Source organism: Argentina silus (genome assembly GCF_951799395.1).
Source record: "Argentina silus genome assembly, chromosome: 14".
Classification (NCBI taxonomy): Eukaryota; Metazoa; Chordata; class Actinopteri; order Argentiniformes; family Argentinidae; genus Argentina; species Argentina silus.
The window spans coordinates 20,338,656-20,356,155 of record NC_139668.1 but is presented as its reverse complement, the minus strand read 5'-3'; the positions used below and the strand labels follow the sequence as shown (position 1 = coordinate 20,356,155).

The window sequence follows — 17,500 nt, the reverse complement described above, 5'->3', positions numbered from 1 at the left end:
CGCCCCCGCCTCCATGTTTACCGGAGAGAGATTACTACACCACCGTAATGTCAACAGTGACACCGACACAGGAGAGAGGGAGGAGAAGAGAGAGGAGAGAGGGAGGAGAAGAGAGAGAGAGGAGAAGAGAGAGGAGAGAGGGAGGAGAGAGGGAGGAGAAGAGAGAGGAGAGAGGGAGGAGAAGAGAGGAGAGAGAGGGAGGAGAAGAGAGAGGAGAAGAGAGGAGAGAGAGGGAGGAGAAGAGAGAGGAGAGAGAGAGGAGAGAGGGAGGAGAAGAGAGGAGAGAGAGGGAGGAGAAGAGAGAGGAGAAGAGAGAGGAGAGAGGGAGGAGAAGAGAGGAGAAGAGAGAGGAGAAGAGATGAGGAGAGAGAGAGGAGAAGAGGGAGGAGAGAGGAGAGAGAGGAGAGAGGGAGGAGAAGTGAGAGGAGAGAGAGGAGAGAGGGAGGAGAAGAGAGAAGAAGAGATGAGGAGAGGAGAGAGGGAGGAGAAGAGAGGAGAAGAGATGAGGAGAAGAGAGAGGGAGGAGAGGAGAGAGAGGAGAAGAGAGAGGGAGGAGAGGAGAGAGGGAGGAGAAGAGAGGAGAGAGAGGGAGGAGAAGAGAGAGGAGAAGAGAGGAGGAGAGAGGGGAATCTACTGCACTGGGCTGTATAGACTAGAGAGAGGAGAGAGGGAGGGGACACTGACAGAGCAGCCCACATGCATGCTCCCCTATAGGATCCCTGGGTACAATGTCGCTTAAACCGTCCCTTTATCATACCTATATACCATTGGAAACATTAGACGTAGTTCAGATATCCACCATCAACACAGTGGTGTATGGACTGCTGTACAGTCGGCACGTTTATGCCGTGTGTAGCGGGCTGTAGCGGGCTGTGGACCGGGCTATAGCGGGCTGTGGCCCGGGTTAAGAGCAGCCGTGCTCCCGCGTCCACATACTGACACTGGCAGCAAGAAATCAACTTACTTTAGCATGGTCTGTTCCTTCTGTTCCTCCTTCTTCTGCCGGTCCATGACGGAGAGGATGATCCTCCTCTCCTCCTCCGTCAGGTGGCTCAGGTCCGGTAACTCGCCTCGGTCAGGGGCCGGTACCGGAGAGGCAGCAGGGCCGCCCGGGGGTGCGAGTGGGGCGGACATCTTCACGGTGAATTGCTAAAGAAAGAGGAATAGTCGCCAATAAAGGACTTGTATAACGAGCGATGTGTCTCATATAAACTCCGAAGACGCATTTCCATAGACCGTGCACGCCCTAGCGCGCAGCCTACGAGACCAACTGTGGTCGTATGGAGACATGCTGCTTTAGATGGGGATGCATAGGCGGCTGTAGCATCGTTGGTCTTCATCGTAGAATTCAGCCTGAATACATTATATTAAAGTGCACCAATAGCCTTTATAACTCGACTACATGGTTTTTAATTGCGCGGCTAAATGCACATATTGAAACCATTACACCTGTTGGAATACGAGACGAGATCAAAGTGAGCAGCGCCTCCCAGTCGCCTCGCCTCGCCTACAGCCTACACGCCAACACTACTGTCACACTGCATAGAATGTAATGTAGGGGGTCATATCAATGAAGCCGATGCATAAAGAAACTATAGGTTTCATATAAAGCTCACGAATGAACTCAACATGCGAGAGAGACACCCCCACGCCCCGGGTGGTGTCACATTCTGGCAGCGGCATTCCAATCCACAACCCGAGAAAGAACCGCTTCTAGAATGTGTGAAGATTCCGGTTCCAGCCGCTGTTTTATATTCCCGGTGGAATCCTCGTTATCGGTCCTCACCAGAACATGCAGGGAAACACAGAGCAAGTTCTTCACCTGTTATACCGCAATCACGATGAGTCCTCCTGCCTAACCCATCGTTGTCCGCGTTTACGGAGAGAGATTTTCCACATCCCGGGTCTCCTCATCTCGTGTCTCTCCCCCCTGGTGTGTCGCGCCTCCCCTCTTCGCCTCTCTCGCTGCTGCTCGTGTCCTCCCGGTAACGTAATTCTTGGATATTTCTTGAATGTACAAAAATGGATGCAATGAGAGACAGATTCCCCATAGGATGGAGAGGCGGAGCGATAGTATTACGTGCGACAAAGATCAGCTGCTCACGAGGCGGGCGGGGGAGCGGAAGTGCGCGGCGCAGACACGTTCATTGACAAGTAGTCGGTCACCTGCCGTTAGGCTGTACGGTACCGACACCAGCAGCGATGCTGACCATCATTGACAGATACACATAACGACTTTGGTGCTTAAAGGAACGAGCCCAGACGCAAGCTCCTGTCCTTGGCGATGTGACACCTGCTGCATCGTAGGACTCAGTTATGGTTCAAGGATTCGACACATGACTTTTCTCACACAAATAAAAGCCACACATTTGTTTTTACCAGTAACTTTGTGTTGAATAAGAAGGTAGAGCCACTTGAACCAGCATCTCTGAAGACATCAGAGCCAGCAGGCCAACACACACCAGACCTCTGTGTCATACATTTATGATCTGTCCATTTCTGATTTTGCGATCGTTATGCTAATCTATGTGCAAGACAAATTCCCTCAACAGCAATTATGACGGTTTCATTCATAAAGCCCAGGACCTCTATGCACGTCATATAATTCAAAGTACATGGACGATATACAGTATAGTAGTAGGCCTATGCTCCCTCTGTAGGACAGTGAAGGTGCAAGGCAAACACATGTAGCCCGTCCTCCGATTTCTACCTCCACCAACCTCCCCTGTTACAGGTGTAGCAGAGGTTTTACATTTTACATTTATGCCATTTAGCAGACGCCTTTATCCATTTTTAAAAATATATATATATTATTAACAGGAGGAAACTTGTACAGGGGGGTAGCAGGGGAGAAGAGGTCTCGGGGTTGGGGTTAGTATAGGGGGGGTAGTGAGGGTGAAGCGGGTAGTGAGGTGATTTGGAAACCTGCTCCTGTGATGAGGTAGCCCTGTCTGAGACCTTGAGGATGTCCTCTTGGCCTAATGGTAGACGCTTGGGTCTTCCACATGGGAGACCCGGGTTTGAACCCTGCCTGTCAGATATGCTCCCTCTGTGGGGTAGTGAAGGTCCCCAGGTTACCATGGTAAACACAACAGTATTACAGTCTATCACAGATATGCTCCCTCTGTGGGGTAGTGAAGGTCCCTAGGTTACCATGGTAAACACAACAGTACTACAGTCTCAGTCTGTAGCCAATAAGGGTGGACGGCTGAGTAAACATAGTTAACTAGTAAACATTACCAGTGCATTCACCTCCTGAGGCCTAACCCAGGGGAGGCTGGTGGAGGTAGAAATCGGAGGACGGGCTCATTGTAATGCATGGAATGGAATGAGGATTGGTATCAAAGATGTACCATTCCTCATTCCATTTCATGCATTGCATTGAGCCTGTCCTCCGATTTCTACCTCCACTAGCCTCTCCTGGCACCAACGTCTCCCTCACCTTTATTGGTTACAGGTGTAGCAGAGGTGGTTTGGAATCATGCTCTTGTGACGAGGTAGCCCTACCTGAGACATGGAAACTCACATGTTCGCCCTTTGACCTTGAGGATGTCCTCTTGGCCTAATGGTCTTGAATGTGGGAGAACCAGGTTCGAACCCTACCTGTCACATGATGCCCCAAGGCTGAGCTTGGTTCAGGTCTGTAGTGTGAAAAGGGTACTAGTCAGGTGAGGCTGGTGGAGGTAGAAATTGGAGGACAGGCTCATTGTAATGCATCAAAGATGTACCATTCCTCATTCCATTCCATGCATTACAATGAGCCTGTCCTCCGATTTCTACCTCCACCAGCCTCCCCTGGTGCCTAGCCTCTAGCCCCAGCCACTATGGTCTGTGACCAGACTAAAGCTTAGTACACACTATGGGGCCAACCAGGTATGTTGATCCGAGCTGGTCCTCATTGAGTACAGCTTGGCACTGAACAGACTGCTTTCATTTCACATGGCCCATTACAGCCCTTTTGGCCCCTTCTGCCCCCCCCCCCCCCACACACACACACACACACAGGCAGGCTGGCACCTTATGGTGTGGGGCCAGCTGAGCACGCTCACAACAACCAGACCTGGGCTGAAAGATGCAATGTGAAAGGAAATCATCTGTGTCACACAGTACAGCGTGGTACGGTCCAGTACAGGGCAGCTTGGTACGGTCCAGTACAGGGCAGCTTGGTACGGTCCGTTGGGTGTAGGTCGAGACTACAGCTAGAATAGGTGGTAGGAACAGCTGCCGTCTGCGGGCCTAAAATAAATGGCACTGTGTGTGTGTGTGTGTGTGCCCATTTATTTGTGTATGTTGCCTTCGTTTTTGTAACAGATGGACAAATAAAGTTAGATTCTATTTTATTCTCGGATGTTGTAAATTGTAAAATATGTATAGGTTACTCTGAATGTGAATAGCAGGATCCCTATCTGGCAACAGTGTTTGTCTGAATATAAGTAGCCATATGTGGCTCCAATGTTTGTGCTCGGTGTGCTCTGATCCCCGCATTAACGGCCGTTATCGCGGAGTCGCAGCCAACCTTGTTTTCATTTCGGAGGTAAAGCGCTTATGTCGACCGATGCATCATGGGATAGCTGTTTCCTAGGAATAACGCGTTCAATTGAGCGAGCATGCGCGGAATACACGATCTCTAAACATAACACCGAGTCCGTTAAACGCGTAAAGGGAGGGGATTAGACCCGTGTACATGTTCTCGTGATCTGCGTAAGCGCGTTTCGGACATGCGTGATCCTCGCCACTGCAGGGTTTTTCCCGTATGATCTCTCTCTCTCTCTCTCTCACACACACACACAGACATAGCATATCTGCTGCACAGAGGTCATGCGAAGAGACACGGTAATGCGTTGGCGGTGTAACGGATGCGTAATCGTTACCGCGGACTCTAAACGCAGAGTTGACAGAGAGATAGACATGAATTGATGGCGCGTCGTCTGTCTGTGTTTGTTTGTATGTCTGTTTGCCCTCGCCAACATTTGACCGCGCTGCGCGTTTCCAGTGTCCGCCCACTGCCACGGTAGGACCGGGGAGGTAAAACAAACCAAAACAAAACATGAGTAACATTTCCAGACAACGGCAGGCGGTCGCCGCGGCTATCCCGGTCGGGGGCGATCGAACCGGGCAGACTTATTCCATCACGGCGAATCTCAATCGTCTTCTAAGCCATATCAGATACGAGAACCTGGCCGCGGGACTGAGCGGAGGTGTGATATCGACCATGGTGCTGCATCCTTTGGACCTGGTCAAAATAAGGTTTGCAGGTGTGTGTGATACAAAGACAAAGAAAGGACGAAGCGCTTGTTTATTGCTGGTCTTTTCCCGCCGCGGAGTATGATTCATGAGCGTGTTGTTGTTGTGGTTCCAGCAGGCCAGTAGGTAGGCAGTAAGTCCTTGCTGAGTCAGATGTGTATTTACTGACCTAGTTTCCATCGCAGTCATCTCTGCTGACATTAGATAGTGTAATACATCTGGGATACTGCCACATCTATTCAGGTCATATCGATGTGGATTAGACGGTGGGGTGAGATATGAAGGTTAGATTCAGGAGAGAGGGTTGCATCCAGTGGCCTGCAACACACATTTGTGTGTGTGTCTCAGTGTGCATGTATCAGTGTGTGTGTCTCAGTGTCAGTGAGTATGTAACAGTGTGTGTGTGTGTGTGTGTGTGTGTGTGTGTGTGTCTCCTCTCCCCAGTGAGTGACGGGCTGAAGATGCGTCCGCAGTACGATGGCGTGGTCCACTGCATGCGCAGCATCTGGCAGCTGGAGGGGGTCCGGGGGCTGTACCAGGGGGTCACGCCCAACATCTGGGGCGCAGGCGCCTCCTGGGGGCTCTACTTCCTGTTGTGAGTATCACTTCCTCCGTCGTCGTTGCCTCACTTCCTGGATCGTTTGTTTGTCTCTCCGATGCAGAATCAGCAGTGTGTGTGTGTGTGTGTGTGCGTGTGCGTGTGTGTGTGTGTGTGCGCGTGTGTGTGTGTTGCGTCTGTGCACTTTTGCACGTGTCACTTTTCCTCCATATGAACTTTGTTAGTTTCACTTCTGCAGAGGCAGGAAGGGAAGCAGGAGCCAGAGGTGACATGTTCTCTGTGCTACAGCTTCTATCAGCCTGGTAGAACCCTGCCTGGGTGGTAGAACCCTGCCTGGGTGGTAGAACCCCGCCTGGGTGGTAGAACCCCGCCTGGGTGGTAGAACCTTGCCTGGGTGGTAGAACCCCGCCTGGGTGGTAGAACCCTGCCTGGGTGGTAGAACCCTGCCTGGGTGGTAGAACCCTGCCTGGGTGGTAGAACCCTGCCTGGGTGGTAGAACCCTGCCTGGGTGGTAGAACCCCGCCTGGGTGGTAGAACCCTGCCTGGGTGGTAGAACCCCGCCTGGGTGGTAGAACCCTGCCTGGGTGGTAGAACCCCGCCTGGGTGGTAGAACCCCGCCTGGGTGGTAGAACCCTGCCTGGGTGGTAGAACCCTGCCTGGGTGGTAGAACCCCGCCTGGGTGGTGGAGCCATAGTGTTTTAGTCATAGCTCACCACCAATGTTCTGGCAGATTGATTTCTCAATCAATATTTCTACGATTTCTACAGCCAAACCGTAGCTTGTTACAGAAAGTAGACGAATCAAAACTGTCCGTAGCAAATATGTATTTATTATTACCTGTTCACTTGAGGTGGGGATCTGATCTCAATGGTCTGGACAGGCGATGTTGGGATAGAAGCTAGCTAGCACCAAGGGCTAGCGTAAACAAAGCTCATTGTAGTTGCAGTTTCCCCTCGTGGCCTCAGGGGGAGCCAGAGCTCACGTGCAGCGCTTTCATGACCAGTCAGGTACAGAAGCGTTTCCCTGACAACATGTGAACATGCATAGCTGGTTGGGTGCTAACATATTAGCATGCTATGGTGTTACAGTCAGATTTACACCGCCTCAGACTCTGGCTGTAACAGGTGCAGAGAGAGAGAGATACCGATACCGCTGCATAGTGGTGACAGCACTCTGATGTGTGTCCTCTCCCTGGCCCTGCTCCGCTACTGCATATGGACAGAACACACACACACAGGGAACGCATGCGGACACACACACACAGGGAACGCATGTGGACACACACACACAGGGAACGCATGCAGACACACACAGGGAACGCATGCAGACACACACACAGGGCATCAAATGCGTCACAAACCGCATAACAATATCAGTAACATGAACACTCCCCACCCCACCCTCCACCCCACCCCACCCAGGTGGTGATGTTGTGTCAGGTATGACCTTTGTCCTACATGAATATGAGGTCATCACCACAGCAGCAGTGTTCCTGTGTGCTCAGTCAAGAGCAGCAGCGGTGCTGCGTACACCAGGGGAGGCTGGCGGAGGCAGAAATCGGAGGACAGGCTCACCTCCCCTGGTGTAGGTGTGTAGGTGTTCTGGCAGGTAAAAGTTACTGTACCGGTAGGGCATGTTCAGACTGGTGGGGGTTGTGGTTTATTGTACAGATGTACAATGTACTGATCCTTCCTCTTCCCTCCCTCCCTGTCTCTCTCTCTCTGTCCCTCCCTCCCTGTCTCTCTCTCTCTGTCCCTCCCTCACTGCCTCCCTGTCTCTCTCTCTATCTATCTATCTGTCTGTCTCTCTCTTTCTCTCCCTCCCTCCCTCTCTCTCTGTCCCTCCTTCACTCCCTCCCTGTCTCTCTATCTATCTGTCTGTCTCTCTCTTTCTCTCCCTCCCTCTCTCTCTCCCTCCCTCATTCCCTGTCTCTCTGTCACTATCTGTCTGTCTGTCTCTCCCTCCCTCCCTCCCATCATCCCTCCCTCTCTCTCCCTCCCAACAGCTATAATGCCATCAAGTCCTACACCCAGGAGGGCCGACAGGCAGAGCTGAGTGCAGCAGAACATCTGGTGTCTGCAGCAGAGGCTGGTTAGTACCGTTCCTCCCTCTCAGGCCTTTTAACGGAGCTGGAAGGCATGAAAGGCCGTGCTTTACCGTGAATACAGCCGCAGGTTAGGGTTAGGGCCGGGGTTAGGGTTAGGGGTAGGGTTAGGGTTAGGGTTAGGGCCGGGGTTAGTGTCAGGGTTAGGGTTAGGGTTAGGGCCGGGGTTAGTGTCAGGGTTAGGGTTAGGGCCGGGGTTAGGGTTAGGTAAGCACAGACTCAAGTGCCTTATTGTCTTCACACAACAGATTGTGACCAGAAAACAAAGCCTAAGCTTCGCCCTGCACTCAGAAATATAGTTTAACAAAACCACTACTAACAACTAAATATAGTTGGACAAAACAAGTCTTGGTAATCTTCGCGCAGGGATAGGACTGGGTTAGGGTTAGGTTAGGGTTAGGGATAGGACTGGGTTAGGGGTAGGGCTGGGTTAGGGTTAGGGATAGGACTGGGTTAGGGTTAGGGATAGGACTGGGTTAGGGTTAGGGGTAGGGCTGGGTTAGGGTTAGGGATAGGACTGGGTTAGGGATAGGACTGGGTTAGGGGTAGGGCTGGGTTAGGGTTAGGACTGGGTTAGGGTTAGGGATAGGACTGGGTTAGGGTTAGGACTGGGTTAGGGTTAGGGATAGGACTGGGTTAGGGTTAGGGATAGGACTGCTGCGAATGTTAAACAGGTACAACAGCTGTTACTTTATCAGGGAACGCCTCCCGGCCAATCATAATGCTTGTTCTGATCAACCTGTTGTATAATGTGTATGAATGTTTATAACTGTGTAATAATGTGTATGAACGTTTATAACTGTAATATTGTGTATGAATGTTTGTAATTGTGTAGCTCTGTATGCTACTGCTTATTATTCCCACAGACGAGACATCACAATAAGACTAACATATCCATAACCAATTACCAAATACATTATTAATTAACACATCCCTTTTTTATAAACCCTCAATAAATCCCCCAGGTTGGAAGTAGTTGCCAGACACGTTGGTGGAGCAGTTTGACTAGCATGGGTGTGGAGTGTGGACTTGTAGCTTGTTGGCGGTAAGTGGCCCCCAGTCTCAGCCCCCCCTCCCTCCTCTCCTGCCCCCCCCAGGCATCCTGACCCTCTGCCTCACCAACCCAGTCTGGGTGACCAAGACCCGTCTGGTTCTGCAGTACAACACCGACCCAGACAGGAAACAGTACAAAGGCATGTTTGACGCCCTGGTGAAGATCTACCAGTATGAGGGCATCCCCGGACTCTACAGGGTACACACACACACACACACACACACACACACACACACGCACACATGCCGTCACACACACACACACACACACACACACACATAAACACCTGCTGCCATCTCACACACACACACACGTCACCATTATACACACACACACACACACACACACACACCAGGATTCCCATGTATGGGAGTGCACAAGTGTACACTTCAGGAAGAGGGTAGGGAATTGTGACTCAGCCCCTGATATCTGTCTCAAGGTCACAGTGAATCATGCAAGTCTGCCATGCATTACTGGTTCCTGCTTGTGAATATCCAGTCAGCCACTAGAGGGCAAACTTGTTTATACAACGGCACAGGATGTATTTATTATGAATCCTCCTACTAATAGAACACAGCCAAAGGGCGTGTCCACAGGAATGTTGGCACATGAAATACACATTTAACCTTTTGCCTAGTTTGGGCTTAGTGAACAAGAACCCTTTTAAAGGAAGAGGACTGGGCCTACTGTCCACATTCACACACAAACACACCATTCTAGAACACTGTTCACTCACGGTACCGAACAAGCCCATTGATTAATGCATGGAATGGAACCGTGTTTGATACCGTTCCTCATTCCATTTCATGCATTACAACGAGCCTGTCCTCCCATTTCTACCTCCACCAGCCTCCCCTTCTCTATACAGCTTCCAAAGGTTAAGACTTGCCCTGTGTCCAGCTGTGTATGCTATGTCTCTCTCTCTCTCCCCCCCTCTCTCTCCCCTCCTCTCTCTCTCCACCCCCCCCCCCTCTCTCCCCTCCTCTCTCTCTCCACCCCCCCCTCTCCCCCCCCCCTCTCACCCCCCCTCTCTCTCCCCTCCTCTCTCTCCACCCCCCCCCTCTCTCTCCACCCCCCCCTCTCTCCCCCCCCCTCTCTCCCCTCCTCTCCCCCCCCCCCTCTCTCCCCTCCTCTCTCTCTGTTGCTTTTGATCTCTGTCCAACTGTATCTACTAAGACTGTATGTCTATGTGAAGCTAAGGCTAACCCTCTGTGGAGCTAAGGCTAACCCTCTGTGGAGCTAAGGCTAACCCTCTGTGGAGCTAAGGCTAACCCTCTGTGGAGCTAAGGCTAACCCTCTGTGGAGCTAAGGCTAACCCTCTGTGGAGCTAAGGCTAACCCTCTGTGAAGCTAAGGCTAACCCTCTGTGGAGCTAAGGCTAACCCTCTGTGGAGCTAAGGCTAACCCTCTGTGGAGCTAAGGCTAACCCTCTGTGGAGCTAAGGCTAACCCTCTGTGAAGCTAAGGCTAACCCTCTGTGGAGCTAAGGCTAACCCTCTGTGGAGCTAAGGCTAACCCTCTGTGGAGCTAAGGCTAACCCTCTGTGGAGCTAAGGCTAACCCTCTGTGAAGCTAAGGCTAACCCTCTGTGAAGCTAAGGCTAACCCTCTGTGGAGCTAAGGCTAACCCTCTGTGGAGCTAAGGCTAACCCTCTGTGAAGCTAAGGCTAACCCTCTGTGGAGCTAAGGCTAACCCTCTGTGGAGCTAAGGCTAACCCTCTGTGGAGCTAAGGCTAACCCTCTGTGGAGCTAAGGCTAACCCTCTGTGGAGCTAAGGCTAGCCTGATGTGTGTTGTGTCTGTGGTATGTATTGTGTCTCTGGTGTCTGTGGTGTGTGTTGTGTCTGTGGTGTGTGTTGTGTCTCTGGTGTGTGTTGTGTGTGTTGTGTCTGTGGTGTGTGTTGTGTCTCTGATGTGTGTGTTTCCTCCTGCAGGGGTTCCTTCCTGGTCTGGTGGGCACCTCCCATGCTGCCCTGCAGTTCATGACCTATGAGGGCCTGAAGAGAGACTATAACAAGTACAAGAACATGCCCTCCGAAGCCCTGCTGGTGAGACACACACACACACACACACACACACACACAGTAATGGATGAATCTGTTTGATCAGGTGTATTCAATGCTTAAGAAAATAAAAGAAACTGCTTTGAGCCCTAACCTTAACTTGGACAAAGATATCCCCGACTAACACCTGATGATGATGATGATGATGATGAGGAGGAGGAGGAATGATATGAGCTCTGTGTTTTGTTCGATGAAAGAGATATTTTTTCAGCTTGTATGTTGTGTAGTATAACACCAATAACTGTAATTCCCTGTCTGCTGTTGGCTTTGACCATGTATGTCCTGTGAAGGACATGATTCATACTGTCCTCTCCTCTCCTGTCCGCTTTGTACACACACACTCACACACACTCACAGACACGCATCTACACACACACACACACACACACACAGAGTCCGGTCCATTGACGGTGTGTTTACTGTGAAGGGTCTGACTCATTCTGTTCTCTTTGTTAGACTCCATGGGAGTACATCGCCATGGCAGCCGTCTCCAAGATATTCGCCGTGGCAACGACGTATCCTTATCAGGTGGTGCGGGCTCGGCTCCAGGACCAACACAACAACTACAACGGGATCATCGATGTCATCAGCAGAACATGGAGGTACGCACGCACACACGCACACACACACACACACACAGGTACATTCTACAGGACATAGGAGACCATATGATATCTAGCTGACTAACTAGTGTCCTTAACTAGGAGGAGTTAACTAGTGTCATTAACTAGGAGGAGTTAACTAGGAGGAGTTAACTAGTCCTTAGAGCAGTTGTTCTTTAATTCTTGTAGCTGGGATAGTTAGTGAGTTAACTAACAGTGTTGTGGTTGTCTCTATAGTAACTAGGGGGTGGGGCTTCTCCTGTCGGTTAGTTAGTTAGTCTGTCTGTCGGTCGGTCGGTTAGTTAATTAATTAGTTATTAGTTTGTTAGTTTATTAGTTACTCAGTCAGTTATTAGTTTAACAGGATGTTGTTAAGCTACATCTTAACAGTCCCTCCTAGAGACCTCTTCACCCTCACTACCCCCCCTGTACTAACCCTAACCCCAACCCTAACCCCATAACCCCGAACCCTAACCCTAGAGACCTCTTCACCCTCACTACCCCCCCTGTACTAACCCTAACCCCAACCCTAACCCCATAACCCCTAGAGACCTCTTCACCCTCACTACCCCCCTGTACTAACCCTAACCCCAACCCTAACCCCATAACCCCGAACCCTAACCCTAGAGACCTCTTCACCCTCACTACCCCCCCTGTACTAACCCTAACCCCAACCCTAACCCCATAACCCCGAACCCTAACCCTAGAGACCTCTTCACCCTCACTACCCCCCTGTACTAACCCTAACCCCAACCCTAACCCCATAACCCCGAACCCTAACCCTAGAGACCTCTTCACCCTCACTACCCCCCTGTACAAGTTCTCTCCTGCTAATAAAATATATTTATAAAAAAATAAACTAGCCTACTGGCATTACAACTGCCAATGGCCCCTGGTCTGAGCATTGATTACTTTGTCTTATGATGACTGATGGATAGATGATTCACTTACTTAAACAAATGTATTTGTTGTACGTCGCTTTGGATAAAGGCGTCTGCTAAATGTCGTAAATGTAAATGTAAAAATGTTGTTTCTCCCTCCAGTAACGAGGGGGCGGTGGGCTTCTACAAGGGCATGGTCCCTAACCTGGTCCGCGTCATACCTGCCTGCTGCATCACCTTCCTGGTTTACGAGAACGTCTCCCGTCTGCTGCTCGGGCAGTACAAGTGATCCTACTGGACTCTCCTGCAGTCTACTGGTCTCTACTGCACTCTACTGGTCTCTACTGCACTCTACTGGTCTCTACTGCACTCTACTGGTCTCTACTGGTCTCAACTGGACTCCACTGTAAGCTACTGTAAGCAAGACCAACCAACCAACCACTGCTTCTGGTTCAGCACAAGTCAACCTCTGTCAACAACTAACCACAGCTGCTGGCTTCACAGTGTACTGTGTTACAGTGTTCTCTGCTCTAAGCAACACCCACTTCACCATAAGGGAACCTGTATTGTCAACAGCAACAACAACCAAATACAGCACCGATGGACCTTCACTGTACAGAGCAACAACCAATTACAGCTGCTGAAATCAGTGCCAGCCAATCCTTCAACTGCAGAGAGGTTTGGACCAATAGACAGTGGCTTGAGAAATGGGTATGAATCAGGAAGTTCCATCTCACACCACCAGGGGGTGTCACACACCAACGAAAGACAGTCGTTTCTACATCAGGACACTTGTACCACAATAAGAGTAGAGGAAGAACAGTTCACCAAACCAAGGAGCTTGTATGTTAGCGCTGCTGGGACTCTTCTTCTCTGGTGCCCACTGCCTCCACTTCATAAAATAGTCAAAAATAAAAATAAAAGTAATATGCCACCAGGTGGGAAACGCTTCAGTTAACTTAGTTAACACACATATTGTTAGTTAAAAAAAACATATGTCTAAAACAAATATATAAACATAACCAGTTAATATTGTTCTACTGTCTGTAATGTACATGTGTTGACATGGCTGGAGCTCCTCCAGCTTGGATGGACGTCCGTGTCTCTGGACATCCGTGTCTCTGGACATCTGTGTCTCTGGACGTCCGTGTCTCTGGACATCCGTGTCTCTGGACGTCCGTGTTGTAGGCGTCGAGAGGGGTGGAATCCTTTAATCTCTCTAGTGTAGAAAACATTATGACATCATTAGCTTGTTTCTACTGCTGCAGCACTCAAGGCGGGATATTAGCGGAATCTTCAGGAAGGCTTTTCCGGAACGTTCCAGAAGGCTCCGTAAAGGACCGGCGCTCAGCTGGGTGCGAAATCCATGAAAGGACTCGATGAAAGAGATAACAATAAAACTAACTGGTGATCTGCAGAACAAGTTTTATGACTGGAACAAAGAGAGATATTTCATTTCAGAGATAATGTATTATGGACAGAAAGAAACATAAAAGCATTATCTCGAAATGACCGTTGAATGAATGATAAACGGGTGGGGTGATGGTTGGAACATTATCGCGGCGGTTTTAAGCCATGACTTCACGTTGAGGCTCAGTGTTCTCGTATCTATGTGTACGTCAATATTCCAGCTCATCTTTGACATCATGTATAAGTATGTCTGTGCTTTCTGTACCAGCCCTAGTTACATCTGTTGTGGTCTTGTTGACGTGTCCAGGAAGATGTTTGTGTAAAGATAACATGTTAAAGGGAGCCATACCACTCCTGCTATATGTACTGTTGAATTCAAAATGGCACCCTATCCCCTAACCAATCCCCTTAGCCATTCCTGTAGGTCTGAGATGATTGGTCAGTGGAGGTAGACATCATGAGGGGACGCTGGTGGAGGTAGAAATCGGAGGACGGGCACATTGTAATGAATGGCATGAGGAATGGTATCAAACATTTAATGAGCCTGTCGTCTGATTGCTACCTCCACCAGCCTCCCCTGGATTGGATAGAATCAAGTACTAATGTGCTAATGTAATTGCTCCCCCTAATAATCTATCTTCTGACAAGCTCCCTAGAGCGGTTTGGACCCCCCCTCTGTGTCTTCTGATTGGCTAGGTGGAATTCACACAGAGGAGGCTGAATTCTCACCATTCTGCTCCTATTTCTCCTCGTCTCTCAGATCTACAGGAGTGTCTAGACCAATAATCCCTAATCCTGGTCCAGGAGAGCTGCAGCACTGCAGGCTTCTGCTCCAGCTCAGCACTGACACACCCGATTCAGCTGATCAAGGTTTAGAAGATCAGTTGATTGACCTAATCAGGTGTGATAGTACTAGGCTGGGACGAAAACCTGATCCCACTGCAGCTCTCTCTCCAGGACCAGGATTGAGGATCACTGATTTAGGGGGTAGGGGTTAATTTGGTATTCATACTGTACACAGTCCAGACAGTAGGAGTGGTGTCAGACACTGACTCTGAGTCATTCACATTTTAACTGAGAGAGAAGGTGGCGGCCATTTTGTCTGTTATGAATAAAATGAATCATTGTTACCAACCAAAGACCTGAACTGTACTTCTGTAGTCCAGGAGACGTAGGCTACATGTATGATACAGGAACACCAGTCATGTACCACGGAGGTTATCTGATACATGCTACTCTGTTTAGTGCATATATTTTTAGTATGAAACAAAATAAAGTGTGTTTGTCTTTCTTTACATTTCATACCGTCCATACATCCGTTTTCTTTAGTTCAGTTTCTGACCCTGTGGTATCTGGTGCTGCCTGCAGTAACCCTCAGGTATGGATATAGTTTATGGGTTTGCCTTGAGGGAGGACATATTGAGACCTTGCAGGGGGTCCCTCTCCATCCGTCACCCAGAAGTTGTGATCCTACAAGAGAGAGAGGTCAGCCACTATCCCAATAGTAGAACGGGAGATTGACAGCTTGAAAGTGCACCTGAAAAATCTGCAGGAATTGCGTGATGCAATCATGTCATCATGGTCCAGAATCTCAAAGGAATGTTTCCAACATCTTGTGGAATCAATGCCACGAAGAACTGAGGCTGTTTTGAGAGCAAAGGGAGGCCCTACCCAGTATTAGTATAGTGTTCTAATGAAGGGAGGCCCTACCCAGTATTAGTATAGTGTTTTAATAAAGGGAGGCCCTACCCAGTATTAGTATAGTGTTCTAATGAAGGGAGGCCCTACCCAGTATTAGTATAGTGTTGTAATAAAGGTGTAATAAAGGGAGTATTACCCAGTATTAGTATAGTGTTGTAATAAAGGGAGTATTACCCAGTATTAGTATAGTGTTCTAATGAAGGGAGGCCCTACCCAGTATTAGTATAGTGTTCTAATGAAGGGAGTATTACCCAGTATTAGTATAGTGTTCTAATGAAGGGAGTATTACCCAGTATTAGTATAGTGTTCTAATGAAGGGAGTATTACCCAGTATTAGTAGTGTTGTAGTAAAGTGCTCGGTGAGTGTATATTTCCCTCAAACTGGACAATGACGTCACGTTGCAATACAGGTGAGACACATGAGGTTTGCTACATACGGTTCTAAAACACGTGAACTTAAATGTACTGTTATGCTTATACAACACTATTGAACAGCCAAGGCACTTCACATAAAGTGGATAGAAATCATTAGTGGATTCCCAGAGTAGGCAGAGACCAGGGGGGGCTGGTGGAGGTAGAACCCATCAGAGACCAGGGGGGGCTGGTGGAGGTAGAACCCATCAGAGACCAGGGGGGGCTGGTGGAGGTAGAACCCATCAGAGACCAGGGGAGGCTGGTGGAGGTAGAACCCATCAGAGACCAGGGGAGGCTGGTGGAGGTAGAACCCATCAGAGACCAGGGGAGGCTGGTGGAGGTAGAACCCATCAGAGACCAGGGGGGGCTGGTGGAGGTAGAACCCATCAGAGACCAGGGGGGGCTGGTGGAGGTAGAACCCATCAGAGACCAGGGGGGGCTGGTGGAGGTAGAACCCATCAGAGACCAGGGGGGGCTGGTGGAGGTAGAACCCATCAGAGACCAGGGGAGGCTGGTGGAGGTAGAACCCATCAGAGACCAGGGGAGGCTGGTGGAGGTAGAACCCATCAGAGACCAGGGGAGGCTGGTGGAGGTAGAACCCATCAGAGACCAGGGGGGGCTGGTGGAGGTAGAACCCATCAGAGACCAGGGGAGGCTGGTGGAGGTAGAACCCATCAGAGACCAGGGGGGGCTGGTGGAGGTAGAACCCATCAGAGACCAGGGGAGGCTGGTGGAGGTAGAACCCATCAGAGACCAGGGGAGGCTGGTGGAGGTAGAACCCATCAGAGACCAGGGGAGGCTGGTGGAGGTAGAACCCATCATGCCACCAGCCTCCGCTGGCAGAGATGCAGGAAACAGTAGAGACACATCCACACGTCCACACGTCCAACTACTGTTCTCTTCTCCCAGCTGTTAAACCTCTCAAGCAGCATGACTCACTCTCAACCTCACACCTCCACACACACACACACACACACACACACACACACACACACACACACACACGCACACACACACACACACACACACACGCACACACACACACACACACACACACACACACACACACGCACACACACACACACACACACACACACGCACACACACACACACACACACACACACACACAGGTATGCTCTCTCAACCTCACAGCGCCAGTCCAGACATTCCTTACATTAGTCAGGCAGCAATGTACATCAGTGCTTCCAGAAGGAATGTGTGTGTCTGGTAGGGGATTGATTTTAGGGATACAGGTCAGAGGGTTTAGTTAATATAGTTGAGAGGGTTTAGTTGATACAGAGGGTTTAGTTAATACAGAGGGTTTAGTTGATACAGAGGGTTTAATTAATACAGAGGGTTTAATTAATACAGAGGGTTTAGTTAATACAGAGGGTTTAGTTGATACAGAAAAGGAATAACCAATCTGTCTATCTAACAACACATTGATACGATGTTCATCACCCAAAGAAATA

At 49.8% G+C, this 17,500-nt stretch overlaps 2 protein-coding genes across 2 annotated transcripts in view; one reads left to right on the top strand and one right to left on the bottom strand.

The window, feature by feature from the left end:
* Positions 1-1,134, bottom strand: part of rims2b (regulating synaptic membrane exocytosis 2b) — a gene marked incomplete at both ends in the record, with an annotated part of 10,532 nt that extends 9,398 nt beyond the window's left edge. The window contains one exon of the mRNA XM_083684267.1: positions 965-1,134. Coding sequence (XP_083540393.1) covers positions 965-1,134 — 170 coding nt within the window. The remainder of the gene's footprint in view (positions 1-964) is intronic.
* A 3,667-nt stretch (positions 1,135-4,801) lies between these two features.
* On the top strand, positions 4,802-15,269 carry slc25a32a (solute carrier family 25 member 32a). The gene is made up of 7 exons (XM_083684710.1): positions 4,802-5,255; positions 5,689-5,839; positions 7,809-7,894; positions 9,005-9,159; positions 10,891-11,004; positions 11,476-11,621; positions 12,665-15,269. The coding sequence occupies exons 1-7, from the start codon at positions 5,048-5,050 to the stop codon at positions 12,789-12,791; spliced, it is 987 nt and encodes a 328-aa protein (XP_083540836.1). The 5' UTR covers positions 4,802-5,047; the 3' UTR covers positions 12,792-15,269.
* The last annotated feature ends 2,231 nt before the right edge of the window (positions 15,270-17,500 follow it).